The sequence below is a fragment of the Phyllobates terribilis genome, unplaced genomic scaffold (genome assembly GCF_046119375.1).
Source record: "Phyllobates terribilis strain yellow unplaced genomic scaffold, ASM4611937v1 Scaffold_5__5_contigs__length_657084704, whole genome shotgun sequence".
Taxonomy (NCBI): Eukaryota; Metazoa; Chordata; class Amphibia; order Anura; family Dendrobatidae; genus Phyllobates; species Phyllobates terribilis.
In genome coordinates this window covers 82836917-82853429 of record NW_027362765.1, presented here as the reverse complement: position 1 = coordinate 82853429, position 16513 = coordinate 82836917, and the positions used below count along the sequence as shown (strand labels likewise).

Genomic DNA, 16513 nt, shown 5'->3' with positions numbered 1-16513 from the left:
TGTACGGTGACTAATGTCTGATCCTGAGATGATTGAGTTTCTGCTCCACCCCAAGACCTGACTCCCGGGAATCCCAAGTTGACGTTTCCAGGTGAGATCTCACATAGCATCACGTCATATTCATCCATTGCCTATTGCTGCTTTATAGTCACCATCATAACTGAGGGGGTCTACTGCTGTGAGACTAAAGGAAAACTACCCAAAAGTGATAAGTCCTCTCAGTATTGAATTACCTGTAACATCCCAGTTTAGCCCTAGCTGACCTCCCTAGTCCCCCAGTGCTTTGCCTCCCTCACTATCCCATGTCCTGCTCACACCCACTTAGCTCTGAGACCCCCTCTCAACCCCAGGCTGCCTTCCCCAGTCCCTGGCCTTCCTCCCTATCTCCCGTCCTGGTCACCCTTCCTAGCCAATCCTCACCTCCATCCTGATGACCCTACCTAGCCCCCCCTGTCCCAGCCACCTTCCCTGCCTAGTCCCCAAGTACTTGAAAAGTCCTCTCTAGCCTCCAGTCCCTCACTCCCTAGTTTCCCCATCTCATCGGCACTCCCTAGCCAACCCCCACCCCAATCCTGGCCGCCCTCTCTAGCCATCATCCCTGGCCACCCTGCCATTTCCCCAGTCCCTGGCTTCCGAACATAATCCCCCGTCACTGGTCATCCTCCTTAGACACCAGTCCCTGGCCTCCCTCACTAGACCCCAGTCCCTGGCCGCCCTCACTAGACCCCAGTCCCTGGCCGCCCTCACTGGACCCCAGTCCCTGGCCGCCCTCACTAGAACTCCAGTCCATGGCCGCCCTCCCTAGAACTCCGGTCCCTGGCCGCCCTCCCTAGACCCCCGGTCCCTGGCCGCCCTCCCTAGACCCCCGGTCCATGGCCGCCCTCCCCACACCCCCAGTCACTGGCCACCCTCCCTAGCCCATCAGTTCCTGGCTGCCCTCCCTAGACCCCAGTCCCTGGCCACCCTCCCTAGCCCCTCTGTCCCTGGCCGTCATCCCTAGACTCCAGTCTCTGGCTGCCCTCCCTATCTCCTGTCCTAGTCGCCCTCCTTAGCTTTGCGACCCCCTCTCTAGCCCAGGTCACCTTACCTAGACCCCAGTCCCTGGCCTCCTTCCCTATCCCCCATCCTGGTTACCCTCCCAAGCCAATCCTCACCCCCATCCTGGTGGCCCTACCTAGCACCCCTGTTCTGGCCAACCTCCCTCCCTTGCCCCCCAGTCCCTGGCTGCCCTGCCTATCTCCCTATGATATCAGCTGTGTTATCAGTGCACTATGTGGCAGTATTTGGGCACAGAGTTGCCATATTACACTTCATTCCCTGACATAAATCAGGCAGGACCCCACATAGTTTAACCTTTTAATTGCTTGTGGAATTTTACGCCGTCACGCGGCGTGTTCTCTTTTATTACACGTTTGGGGTGGATCAGACACCCTTTATCCTGGGAGTACGGTGGGATCCTTCCCCTCATTGCCGGCTGTGGCTGGCAGTGCAGGGGTTACCAGCGGGAGCAGGATCCGGTCCTACAAGATTTCCGCTGATTTCCTGTCCCTGGAGCCAGATTTCCTGGTGATGTCGCAGTGATGGGTACAACAATAAGTGAGGACCTGAAGAAGGACAAAGTATGCGACCCCCAGATTAACCCACTCCATCCCGAGTACCCAGACACCAACCATTACCTGAGGGAGTGTAGTCCTGTGCGGTGAGCTGACACTATGTCACACAAGATGGGCTTAGATACACAGCTCAGCAAAAAAGAATCACACATGATAGGATTAGATACACAGTTCAGCGTATAGTATCACACATGATAGGATTAGATACATGGCTCAGCAGACAGTATCACACATGATAGGATTAGATACACAGTTCAGCGTATAGTATCACATGATAGGATTAGATACACAGTTCAGCGTATAGTATCACACATGATAGGATTAGATACACAGCTCAGCAGACAGTATCACACATGATAGGATTAGATACACAGCTCAGCAGACAGTATCACACAGGATAGGATTATATACACAGCTCAGCAGACAGTATCACACATGATAGGGTTAGATACACAGCTCAGCATACAGTATCACACAGGATAGGGTTAGATACACAGCTCAGCAGACAGTAACACACATGATAGGATTAGATACACAGCTCAGCAGACAGTAACACACAGGATAGGATTAGATACACAGCTCAGCAGACAGTAACACACAGGATAGGATTAGATACACAGCTCAGCAGACAGTAACACACAGGATAGGATTAGATACACAGCTCAGTAGACAGTATCACACAGGATAGGGTTAGATACACCGCTCAGCAGACAGTAACACACAGGATAGGATGAGATACACGGCTCAGTGTATAGTATCACAAGATAGGGTTAGATACACAGCTCAGTAGACAGCATCATATTTAATAGGATTAGATACAGTAGATTAATCAAACAGAATCATACACAATAGGCTTAGGTACATTGTATCAGCAGACAGTATCACATACTGGGCTTAGATACACCAACTCTGCATACAATATCACACACAATGAGCTTAGATTCACAGCTTAGCAGATAGTATCACACATGACAAGATTAGATACTCCAGCACAAAGTATATAAACATGACAGGCTGAGATACAGCAGCACAGCAGACAGTATCACACATGAGGGGCTGAGATACTCCAGCACAGCATACAGTATCACACATGAGGGGCTGAGATACTCCAGCACATCATACAGTATCGCACATGACGGGCTGAGATACTCCAGCACATCATACAGTATCGCACATGACGGGCTGAGATACTCCAGCACAGTGTGCAGTATTGCACATGAGGGGCTGAGATACTCCAGCACATCATACAGTATCGCACATGACGGACTGAGATACATCAGCACAGCATCACACATGACGGACTGAGATACATCAGCACAGTATACAGTATCGCACATGAGGGTCTGAGATACTCCAGCACAGTATACAATATTGCACATGAGGGGCTGAGATACTCCAGCACAGTATACAGTATCACACATGACAGGCTGAGATACTCCAGCACAGTGTACAGTATCGCACATGACTGGCTGAGATACTCCAGCACAGTATCACACATGAGCGGCTGAGATACTCCAGCACAGCGTACAGTATTTCATATGAGGGGCTGGGATACTCCAGCACAGCGTACAGTATCGCATATGAGGGGCTGAGATACTTCAGAAAGCAGAGGGTGGTTATCAATGGAGTAAGCTCAGGGTGTGTCAGGGTTACTAGCGGGGTGCCTCAAGGGTCTGTCTTGGGCCCTATATTATTTAATATATTTATTAATGATCTAGTGGAAGGGTTGCATAGTAAAATAGCAATATTTGCAGATGATACTAAACTTTGTAAAGTAGTTAACACAGATGAGGATAGGGCACAGCTACAGGAGGATTTAGATAAATTGGGGAGTTGGGCCAAAAAATGGCAAATGGGGTTCAATGCCGATAAATGTAAGGTCATGCACATGGGAAAGAAAAACAGCAGTCACCCATACATATTAAATGGGAAACCGTTGGGGAAATCTGACATGGAGAAGGACCTGGGCGTCTTGGTTAATAGCAAATTAAATTGGAGTGCCCAGTGTCAGGCAGCAGCTGCGAAGGCAAATAGAGTCATGACATGCATCAGAAGAGGAATAGGGGCATATGATGAGAACATTGTTCTTCCTCTGTATAAAGCGCTGGTAAGGCCGCACTTAGAATATTGTGCACAGTTCTGGGCTCCGGTGCTCAGGAAAGACATATTGGAGCTAGAGAGGGTACAAAGGAGGGCGACTAAGGTAATAAAGGGAATGGAGGGACTAGAATACCCAGAGAGGTTGGCAAAATTAGGCCTATTTACATTGGAAAAGAGAAGGCTTAGGGGAGACCTCATAAACATGTATAAATACATCAGGGGGCAGTACAGAGATCTCTCCCATGACCTGTTTATACCAAGGATGGTGACAAAGACGAGGGGGCACACTATGCGTCTGGAGGAAAGGAGGTTCCTGCACCAGCATAGAAGGGGATTCTTTACGGTCAGAGCCGTGAGACTCTGGAACTCTCTGGGAGAGGAAGTGGTGATGTCCAACTCACTTAATGAGTTCAAGAGAGGCCTGGACGCCTTTCTTGAGAACAATAAAATTACATCTTATGCTTAGTTAATTAATCCAGGGATTTAATCTGACTGCCAGATTGGTGTCGGGAAGTGAATTTTTCCTCAATGATGTAAATTGGCCTATACCGCATGGTATAGGAATAGCGGAATAGCTGCAGTGCACAAGAAATAGGCTGAACTGGATGGACGCTTGTCTTTTTTCGGCCTTATAAACTATGTAACTATGTAACTATGTAACATACAATATCGCACATGAGGGGCTGAGATACTCCAGCACAGTATACAGTATCGCACATGAGGGGCTGAGATACTCCAGCACAGTATACAGTATCACACATGAGGGGCTGAGATACTCCAGCACAGCATACAGTATCGCACATGAGGGGCTGAGATACAGCAGCACAGTATACAGTATCGCACATGAGGGGCTGAGATACATCAGCACAGCATACAGTATCGCACATGAGGGTCTGAGATACTCCAGCACAGCATACAGTATCGCACATGAGGGGCTGAGATACAGCAGCACAGCATACAGTATCGCACATGAGGGGCTGAGATACTCCAGCACAGTATACAGTATCGCACATGAGGGGCTGAGATACTCCAGCACAGCATACAGTATCGCACATGAGGGGCTGAGATACATCAGCACAGTATACAGTATCGCACATGAGGGGCTGAGATACAGCAGCACAGCATACAGTATCGCACATGAGGGGCTGAGATACAGCAGCACAGCATACAGTATCGCACATGACGGGCTGAGATACTCCAGCACAGTATACAGTATCGCACATGAGGGGCTGAGATACTCCAGCACAGTATACAGTATCGCACATGAGGGGCTGAGATACAGCAGCACAGCATACAGTATCGCACATGAGGGTCTGAGATACTCCAGCACAGCATACAGTATCGCACATGAGGGGCTGAGATACAGCAGCACAGCATACAGTATCGCACATGAGGGGCTGAGATACTCCAGCACAGTATACAGTATCGCACATGAGGGGCTGAGATACTCCAGCACAGCATACAGTATCGCACATGAGGGGCTGAGATACATCAGCACAGTATACAGTATCGCACATGAGGGGCTGAGATACATAAGCACAGTATACAGTATCGCACATGATGGGCTGAGATACATAAGCACAGTATACAGTATCACACATGACAGGCTGAGATACACTGGCTAAGTACAAGGTACAAAGTAATTTATTCTCCCCCTAATCCTGCCCAATTCTCATTCTCTCTGTGCCTGCCCTGTGCAGGGGGTGCAGCTCCTCTCCCCCAGCTCTCACCCCTCTCCTGTGTGGCAGCAGTCAGCCTGTCATACCCACTAGTCTCCAGCAGAGGCTGCCCCCAGCCCTGCACAGACCTGTCTGCCTGCCTCCCATTGCCTGCCTTGTGAAAGTAGCTAATAATATTCCTAGACTGGAGGTGGAGCAGAGCCAGGCAGCAGATACACACAGCCAGGAGGGAGACTACTCCGCTCCCAGGGACAGTATGGATCACACACCTTCTCCAGGCTGCCAGGTAGGATGTGCCCAGCATGGAGGGGACAGGTGCACCCTTCTAGCAGCCATGGGCAGCTTACATTGTAGGGTAGGCTTGTAATCAGAGCCACCTCCAGTCCTGCTGCCTTCTTCCTGGTCAACCTGTGCAGGTAGAGAAGACTCCCAGGTGAAGAAGCCATGGAGGAGCAGCACAAGGCCACCAAAGACAAGAGCCAGGGCTCCAAGAAGCTCTTCAGGAGCAAGTCCCTCAGGTCTGTGGGAAATTTCATGCAGAGGATCCTGAAAACTTTGGGCAATTTGTCCCACCTGGTGGATGCTGAGAGGAACAACTTATACACGGAGGATGACGATGGGGGCTTCACGCAGAAAACCCACCCTGGAGAAGGCAAAGGGTCCAGGCAGGAGGATTATAGGGTTGTCCAAGGCGGTGACCGTAACAACAACCTGGGCAAAGCTCATACCTTGGCCAAGGGTCAGGAGAGGTCTTCCTTCAGCTCAGAGGAAAAGGTTCCTGGGGTCCAGGGGCTGAAGAACCATGGGAACACCTGTTTTATGAATGCTGTGGTCCAATGCTTGAGTAACACAGACCTCCTGGCGGAGTACCTGGGGATGGAGCAGTTCAGAATGGAGCTGAATAGGACTAAGGGCCAAGAGGGTCTTCAGAAAGGGTCTGCAGAGGAAACCTCTCCGGCTGGAAGGGGTGAGGTCACGGAGAGGTTGGCCTCTTTGGTCAGAGGTCTATGGACCTTGGAGTACACCCCTCAACTTTCCGTGGACTTTAAGGTGAGTGTGATAGTCAAGGGTTAACCAAGTGTTGTAACCAGCCTTTTTCTTACGCAGGTCAAGGTTCAGTTTGCCACCCCTAGTTTTGTATCTGTTAGCTTTTGGGCGCCCTCGTATAAGCCCCAGTTGCCCTGCCCCCAGCTAAGCCCCCCTTAACGTCCTCATTTCATCCATAATCCTATATAGTCTTGGGTTTGCAGTTAATCATCTACACCGCCATGATGTCATCGCTGACTGATTATAACAATATTGTTCACCAGACAGAGGCCCTCTTGTTCTCCTGGGTAATTAACGCTTTACAAACACTCATTAAGAAAAAGAAAACAAAAAACAGTTTGTTTAATCCAGTTTTTGTCTTGATTGCGTGTTACATAAAGCTTTACTGAACTGATCGCCTCTGCAGTCGACCCCGTCAGCAATATACTACCAGCTCGTTATACGTAACATAGAAACAAGATTTTACTGAGGCATAACCTGAAGCCCCTTGCAAAATCCCCAATTTGATCCGCACCTACTATGCGCCATGTATAATCTGCGACTGTGCCCCCCCCATCCTCACACTAAGTGATGAGCGCCAAGGTGACTGATCTCAGGTGTCGGCATAAAGTCGAAGCAAGGGAATTATTCAATTGGTAAAATGCTGCGTACAATTAAATTAAAAGCCTTTTCGTCCCCAGAGAGGATCCTTGTATCAGCCGCGAGAGGCTTCCTCCGTCCTGCGACGTATACCCATCCCTCTGCGGGCGAGCTTATCCTCTTCACTGCTACACAAAAATTATTTCCATCAATGAGAGTACCAATATTTTCAAAATATGAGGTCCGTTTTGCAGATACGCAGCTCCAAATTCCAATGTATTGTTGTGATAAAATTCTGTCTGCCTACTGCCACCACTAGAGGGAGCTATTTGCATACTGTTGTATTCAGTGAATACCTGGCAATCAATGAGCTCCCCCTAGTGGTGCCAGGAGGCACACAGAATTTTATTACTTAAAGGGAATAAAATTGACACAAATGTTATGATAAAAAAAAGATCACCTTTTCGGTCCCTTGCTGATCCAGCACTAACGCTCTGGTGGTCCTTTCCAATCTTTGTATACACGTGACCGCTGCAGCCAATAAGGTGCTATCATCATGGCTATGTGCTAAGCCGTTTTGCCAGAAGTACGGCACATGATCTCTACGTGAGATCACCCTCAAGTCAAGGACATAACTTGACACCATTGTGTCCCATTGATTTTGCCACTCCAACTTGACTACCTTAAGGACATCGAAAACTTAAGAAGTAGCCCTTGTTTTATTTTTTTTTAACGTAAATCAGTAGTACATATGAAAATAAGAAATTTTGTAATATATCTGATCAGGGAAATCCGCTTCTTCCTCCTACTGTACTGATCTTTAATTCTGAAAATTCTCAATTCACAGGTAAAATCTGTGTCCAGTAAATACAGATTTTCCCATTACTGAGATAGGAGATGGCAGTTGGTGCTCATAAAGTTCTATGGAGAACTGCACCTTTAGTTTCAGCAGAATGTCTGTGTCTTGTGTGTTTTCTACTCCCCTATTATAAGTGCCGTTGCCCCCTATAACAGATGCTACTTTGGCAGTTATGTGCCCATGTTTGCTATCTTTCTAAATGTTACATCCATGGTAAGCTCAATGCCAGGTGTCTGCCGGAATGGAGTAAAGCCATAGATGTAGGACTCTGGAATGAGAATTCCCATTTCTCCATCTGGCAGTCGGAGCAGATAGTCTTTTATGTATTTATTATGTTTGTTTTCCGTGTTGATGACTAGTTATTAAGTTACTTCACCAGCGCGGGTCATTAGAACAGAGCGGGAAATGCTCCCATAGAAAACTAGTAACACTTGTTTTTTCTCGAATGTATTTTTGGTTAAAAATAGCTTTTGTAATTGGGTTTCAATAAAAATGTTGCACCATTTGCCTTCTATGACCTATGTGTTGCAATGTCTATTGCTGGCTGCAGAATGAGTTAACTGAGAATCTGTCAGTGAGCTCCTTCTGGGATAGTTTGTAACTGTTTTAGCTGTCTTTTCCTGAGCTCCTCTGGCTGATTTATGACCACAGACCACATTAAAGTTGAATGTGCAGAGAAACACGGAGCCTGTAAAAGCCAAACGGTGCAAAAATTTTAATGAAACCCAATTGCAAAAATTATTTTCAGCTCTAAATACAAACATTTAAGCAAAAAAAATTCCCCAGAGGTGGACAACCCCTTTAAGTGTCACCAACCTCTGTTGCTGGAATGGGGCACATGAGTGAGCTGGGCATGCTGCCAGGCATATATAGGATATCACGTAGATAACTCATTCTTGTAGCTGGAGACGTTCCAGGTCTTCTTCTGGCCGCCCCTGAATCTGAAGGGGCTGCTTCTGCAGGTACAAGCTTAGTAATACTGTACTGCCCTGTAAGTGAGACACTGCGCAGTACCACATCTCCTCTCCTGTATACCTATCCACATGCCTGTATACCCTTCCCAGGGTCGCATTAAAAATGGCATGTCCTTTTAAGGGGTCTGAGTTAAAAAAAAAATAGACCCCTTTATAAATATCAAATGCCAGACCAGCCCCCTAAATATATTCAGAACCCAGACCAGGCCCCCTATATTATCATACCCCAGATTAGACCCTCTATATTAATACTAGCCCCCTATAATATTATCATAACCCATATATAATAAGAGCCTAGATCAAACCCCTATAGTAAAATAGCCCAGACCAGGCCCCCCCATATTGTCACACCCCTATATTAATATCAAATCCCTGACCCCTTTATTAATATCAAATCCCTTACCCCTTTATTAATATCAGGCTCCAATGAGACCCCCTAAGTATATTCATTACGACCCCAAACCGGACCCCCTAACTTAATTCAGATCTCAGATCAGACAACAAAAAATAAATTATTTCAATCCCAGACTAGTCCACTTACATAGTCATACTCCAGACCAGGCCACTTACATAGTCATACCCCAGACCAGGCCACTTACATAGTCATACCCCAGACCAGGCCACTTACATAGTCATACCCCAGACCAGGCCACTTACATAGTCATACCCCAGACCAGGCCCCTTACATAGTCATACCCCAGACCAGGCCACTTACATAGTCATACCCCAGACCAGGCCACTTACATAGTCATACCCCAGACCAGGCCACTTACATAGTCATACCCCAGACCAGGCCCCTTACATAGTCATACCCCAGACCAGGCCCCTTACATAGTCATACCCCAGACCAGGCCCCTTACATAGTCATACCCCAGACCAGGCCCCTTACATAGTCATACCCCAGACCAGACCCCTTACATAGTCATACCCCAGACCAGGCCCCTTACATAGTCATACCCCAGACCAGGCCCCTTACATAGTCATACCCCAGACCCCTTACATAGTCATACCCCAGACCAGGCCCCTTACATAGTCATACCCCAGACCAGGCCCCTTACATAGTCATACCCCAGACCAGGCCCCTTACATAGTCATACCCCAGACCAGGCCCCTTACATAGTCATACCCCAGACCAGGCCCCTTACATAGTCATACCCCAGACCAGACCCTTTACATAGTCATACCCCAGACCAGACCCTTTACATAGTCATACCCCAGACCAGACCCTTTACATAGTCATACCCCAGACCAAATCCTTTACATAGTCATACCCCAGACCAAACCCTTTACATAGTCATACCCCAGACCAAACCCTTTACATAGTCATACCTCAGACCAGACCCCTTACATAGTCATACCCCAGACCAGACCCCTTACATAGTCATACCTCAGACCAGACCCCTTACATAGTCATACCCCAGACCAGACCCCTTACATAGTCATACCCCAGACCAGACCCCTTACATAGTCATACCCCAGACCAGACCCCTTACATAGTCATACCCCAGACCAGACCTTAAGGCCACAGCCCCACTATCAGTATTTGGTCAGTATTCAGTATTTTTTTTCAGGAGTGGGAGCTAAAACCAGGTGAGGAACAATCAGAGAAAAGGTATAATAGAAACAAGTCACCAATTCTGCATTTATCACCCACTCCTGTGGCCTAATACTAATAATCAGATCCCTAAAATTATTTAAACTCCTTATATTATCAGATTCCTTAACAGCCACCTAAAATAATATCCTAGTACAGAACAGACCCCCTATATTTGTACCAGTCCCTCTAAATATCATCAGTCCAGACCAGACCCCTATATTAATATCAGACCCATAAAATGATTTAGACCCTCTATATTATCAGACCAAAGACCAGGCCCCTATAATAATATCATAGCCCAGATTAGACACTTTTATTAAAATCAGCCCCCTATATTGATATCAGACACCAGACCCCTATATTAATATCAGATCCCCGAAATAATAATGACCCCCTAAATTATCAGATTTCAGACCAGGCCCCTAAAATAATATCATAGCCCAGATTAGATCCCCTATATTAATATCAGACCACTATATGGATACCAGCACCCTTAAATATAGTTAGACCCCTATATTAATATCAGATCCGAAAAATATTTTTGCCCCCTATATTATTAGACCCCAGACCAGGCCCCTATGATAATATAATAGCCCAGAGTAGACCCCTATATTAATATCAGACCCTAGATGAGGTCCCCTATGTATATGCAGACCCCAGACCAGATCCCTATTCTAACATTGATTCCAGATCAGACCTCCTATATTAATCTCAGACTAGAACCAGGCCCCTTTATTAATATCAGACTCCAGCTGGGACCCCTAGGTATATTCATTAGGACCCCAAACCAGACCCCCTAACTTATTTCAAATCTCAGATCAGGAAACACAGAACATATTTCAACCTCAGACCAGACTGTATATTTGTCCTCCTTGCTCCATTCATTTCTAGGGAGAGTGAGTCGGGGACCCTCATTTTTGGGCTATAGTTGGGGATCCCTGCAGTTCTACTCCTACGGATCAGTTTTATGACTTTGCATTGAGACTCAGTGTTGCAGGAAGGCGCACACATCGGTGTACAGCTGTAGGCTGGTAAATGGTGCCTGATATGTGTGATTGGGTCACCGCCTTGGGTTATTGTGTCCATCATGGCCACACACCTCAGTGCTCGTCTCCCTGTCGTTCTCTGCTCCCCTAACTGTATACATATCTAGACTGTGCTCATATCCGGCCCTCGCATACCGGCCGTGGGATTGGGACGCCGCCTTGGGTTAGGGCGTCCATCATGGCCACACTCCTCAGTACTCATCTCCCTGTCGTCCTCTGCTCCCCTAACTGTATACATATCTAGACTGTGCTCATACCCGGCCCTCGCATACCGGCCATGTGATTGGGTCGCCACTTTGGGTTAGGGCATCCATCATGCCACACACCTCAGTGCTTGTCTCCCTGTCGTCCTCTGCTCCCCTATCTGTATACATATCTAGACTGTGCTCATACCCGGCCCTCGCATACTGGCCGTGTGATTGAGTCGCCGCCTTGGGTTAGGGCATCCATCTTGGCTACACTCCTCAGTACTCGTCTCCCTGTCGTCCTCTGCTCCCCTATCTGTATACATATCTAGACTGTGCTCATACCCGGCCCTCGCATACTAGCTGCAGGTGAACGCACAAACTGGTTTGTCCACTTTGTACAGATGTCAGACGTGCAGTTCCAGTAGCGGCTCCTTGTCTCTTATAGTAACGTCAACCTTTGAACAGACTTACGGGGGGAAATAGACGTTCTGGGCAATTTCCTGTAGGAAGGTGTCTGGGCTGAAACATAGTGGCGGTGGAGAGGTCACGGGCACTGTAGAAAAGAGGTTGCAAAAAGTTGTATATTTTTTTGTGGAGGAGGGCCAGTGCCATTTTGGACATTTGTCTTTACTGGTACCAGTTCACACAGCATCCGATCCTAATGAAATGGGGTCTACCACTTAGTTATAAGAGAAATATAAGGTTCTTTACGTTTCGATACTTATTAAATCTGAGTTCCCTCTAACCAGAGCACAAGCACCAGGGAGACTAAGGAGCCGATCCAGATCTGAAGTGCAGTTTGTGATAACTATGGATAATGGAAGGCAAGCATGGAAATGAAATGCCGATCACTGGGAAACCAAGGAAAGGGCTGTGACATCACTGTGTGCATAATCCCTGTACTGTGACATCACTGTGTGCATAATCCCTGTACTGTGACATCACTGTGTGCATAATCCCTGTACTGTGACATCACTGTGTGCATAATCCCTGTACTGTGACATCACTGTGTGCATAATCCCTGTACTGTGACATCTCTGTGTGCATAATCCCTGTACTGTGACATCTCTGTGTGCATAATCCCTGTACTGTGACATCTCTGTGTGCATAATCCCTGTACTGTGACATCACTGTGTGCATAATCCCTGTACTGTGACATCACTGTGTGCATAATCCCTGTACTGTGACATCACTGTGTGCATAATTTCAAGTCCGCACTCACTACAGCAAAACAAACCTACTTCTCATCTCTCATATCCTCCCTATCTCACAACCCTAAACAGCTATTTAACACTTTCAACTCTCTCCTTCGTCCCCCAGCACCTCCTCCCTCTTCTCTCATCTCAGCCGACGACTTTGCCTCATTCTTCAAACAGAAGATTGACACCATCAGACAAAACTTTGGCCTAAAGTCCACGCAACCCCTCCTCATATCTACTCAACCCTCCTCCTCCAAACCCCACTTCTCCACCATTACAGAAGGTCAAGTCTCCTCTTTACTCTCCAAATCACACCTCACCACCTGCGAACTTGACCCAATCCCATCCCACCTCATCACTAACCTCACCACAGTCTTCATCCCAGCCCTAACCCACCTCTTCAATCTATCACTAACAACCGGAGTCTTCCCCTCATGTTTCAAACATGCCGCAATCACACCCATCCTCAAAAAGCCCTCCCTTGACCCTTACTCTCTGACCAGCTACCGCCCCATATCACTCCTCCCCTTTGCCTCAAAACTTCTAGAACAACATGTCCACCTTGAACTGTCCTCCCACCTCTCCTCCTGCTCCCTCTTCGACCGTCTACAATCTGGCTTCCGACTGCATCACTCGACTGAAACTGCCCTGACCAAAGTCACCAATGACCTACTAAATGCCAAATCCAAGCAACACTACTCCATCCTCCTCCTTCTGGACCTGTCATCTGCCTTTGACACAGTGGACCATTCCCTCTTACTCCAGATTCTCTCATCTCTTGGCATCACAGACTTGGCTCTATCTTGGATCTCCTCATACTTAACAGACAGGACATTCAGCGTCTCCCACTCACGCACCACCTCCTCATCTCGCCCCCTATCTGTCGGTGTTCCCCAAGGTTCAGTTCTAGGACCTCTGCTCTTCTCCATCTACACCTTCGGCCTGGGACAGCTCATAGAGTCTCACGGCTTTCAGTATCACCTCTATGCTGACGACACACAGATCTACCTCTCTGGACCCGATATCTCCTCCCTACTAACCAGAATCCCACAATGTCTGTCCGCCATCTCATCCTTCTTCTCCGACAGGTTTCTAAAACTCAACATGGATAAAACAGAGTTCATCATCTTTCCACCCTCTCATTCACATCCCCCATCCGACCTATCCATCAACGTCAATGGTTGTTCACTCTCCCCAGTCCCACAAGCTCGCTGCCTTGGGGTAACCCTGGACTCTGATCTCTCCTTCAAGCCACATATCCAAGCCCTTTCCACCTCCTGCCGACTCCAACTCAAAAACATCTCCCGGATCCGTGCATTCCTCAGCAAAGACTCTGCAAAAACACTAGTGCATGCCCTCATCATATCCCGCCTCGACTACTGCAACCTCCTGCTCTGTGGCCTCCCTTCCAACACTCTTGCACCTCTCCAATCTATCCTAAACTCTGCTGCTCGACTAATCCACCTGTCCCCCCGCTATTCCCCGGCCTCTCCTCTCTGTCAATCCCTTCACTGGCTCCCCATTGCCCAGAGAATTCAGTTCAAAACTCTAACCATGGCATACAAAGCCATCCACAACCTGTCTCCCCCATACATCTGTGACCTAGTCTCCCGGTACTTACCTGCACGCAACCTCCGATCCTCACAAGATCTCCTGCTCTACTCCCCTCTTATCTCCTCCTCCCACAATCGTATACAAGATTTCTCCCGTGCTTCCCCCCTACTCTGGAACTCTCTACCCCAACATATCAGACTCTCGCCGACCGTGGAAACCTTCAAAAGGAACCTGAAGACCCACCTCTTCCGACAAGCCTACAACCTGCAATAAACACCACTGCATGACCAGCTCTACCCTCACCTACTGTATCCTCACCCATCCCTTGTAGACTGTGAGCCCTCGCGGGCAGGGTCCTCGCTCCTCCTGTACCAGTCGCTGACTCGTTTTGTTAAGATTATGTAAATGCTTTTGTTATGTATATCCCTATCACATGTAAAGCGCCATGGAATAAATGGCGCTATAATAATAAATAATAATAATAATAATCCCTGTACTGTGGCATTACTGTTTACTTTAAAAAAAAAGTATGCAAAACGTTATACTAAAATCTCTTTTTGGCCTTATAATCAAACCTTGTGCCTTGCTGCCTGGTGAGTTCCCCGGCCCCCTGATACTGGCTGCACTTGACGCACAGGTTTGGAATGTGTGGGATTTGGTAATAGAGGATGAGTATGGTGCCAGGGCGCTCGGCTCTTGCGTCATGGGAATGGAGTGCTTTGGCCCCTTGTTCACCCCTGAGGCGATAAAGAGAGACAATGCTGCTTGTTCTTATGTACGTGTTTACATTCCACTTGCTGCACCTGATAATGGGGGAAATTTACTACAGCAATAACCAGAACATGGGATTAGGTTGTGAAATGGTCCAGAAATGGCCACAGAGCAGTTGCTCCTCTTGGCAGCTCATAATTCAGTAGAGAATGACAATGTAAGAGTAAAATGACTGTAAATCCCCACTACTGTGACATCACTGGGTGCATTATCCCAGGACTGTGACATCACTGGGTGCAGAATCCCAGGACTGTGACATCACTGGGTGCATTATCCCAGGACTGTGACATCACTGGGTGCATTATCCCAGGACTGTGACATCACTGGGTGCATTATCCCAGTGCTGTGACATCACTGGGTGCATTATCCCAGGACTGTGACATCACTGTGTGCATTATCCCAGGACTGTGACATCACTGTGTGCATTATCCCAGGACTGTGACATCACTGTGTGCATAATCCCTGTACTGTGACATCACTGTGTGCATAATCCCTGTACTGTGACATCGCTGGGTGCATTATCCCAGGACTGTGACATCGCTGGGTGCATTATCCCTGTACTGTGACATCACTGGGTGCATTATCCCTGGACTGTGACATCGCTGGGTGCATTATCCCAGGACTGTGACATCGCTGGGTGCATTATCCCAGGACTGTGACATCGCTGGGTGCATTATCCCTGTACTGTGACATCGCTGGGTGCATTATCCCTGTACTGTGACATCGCTGGGTGCATTATCCCTGTACTGTGACATCGCTGGGTGCATTATCCCTGTACTGTGACATCGCTGGGTGCATTATCCCTGTACTGTGACATCGCTGGGTGCATTATCCCAGGACTGCGACATCGCTGGGTGCATTATCCCTGTACTGTGACATCGCTGGGTGCATTATCCCTGTACTGTGACATCGCTGGGTGCATTATCCCTGTACTGTGACATCGCTGGGTGCATTATCCCTGTACTGTGACATCGCTGGGTGCATTATCCCTGTACTGTGACATCGCTGGGTGCATTATCCCAGGACTGTGACATCGCTGGGTGCATTATCCCTGTACTGTGACATCGCTGGGTGCATTATCCCTGTACTGTGACATCGCTGGGTGCATTATCCCTGTACTGTGACATTGCTGGGTGCATTATCCCAGGACTGCGACATCGCTGGGTGCATTATCCCTGTACTACGACATCGCTGGGTGCATTATCCCTGGACTGTGACATCGCTGGGTGCATTATCCCAGGACTGTGACATCGCTGGGTGCATTATCCCAGGACTGTGACATCGCTGGGTGCATTATCCCAGGACTG

General features: G+C 48.0%; 1 protein-coding gene across 1 annotated transcript in view; it reads left to right on the top strand.

Annotated features, from left to right (window-relative positions):
- The first annotated feature begins 5546 nt into the window (after positions 1-5546).
- USP43 (ubiquitin specific peptidase 43) overlaps positions 5547-16513 on the top strand; it is a 45110-nt gene continuing 34143 nt past the window's right edge. Inside the window, exon 1 of the mRNA XM_073682453.1 lies at positions 5547-6442. Within this exon, the coding sequence (XP_073538554.1) occupies positions 5837-6442 (606 nt within the window). The 5' untranslated portion in view covers positions 5547-5836. The remainder of the gene's footprint in view (positions 6443-16513) is intronic.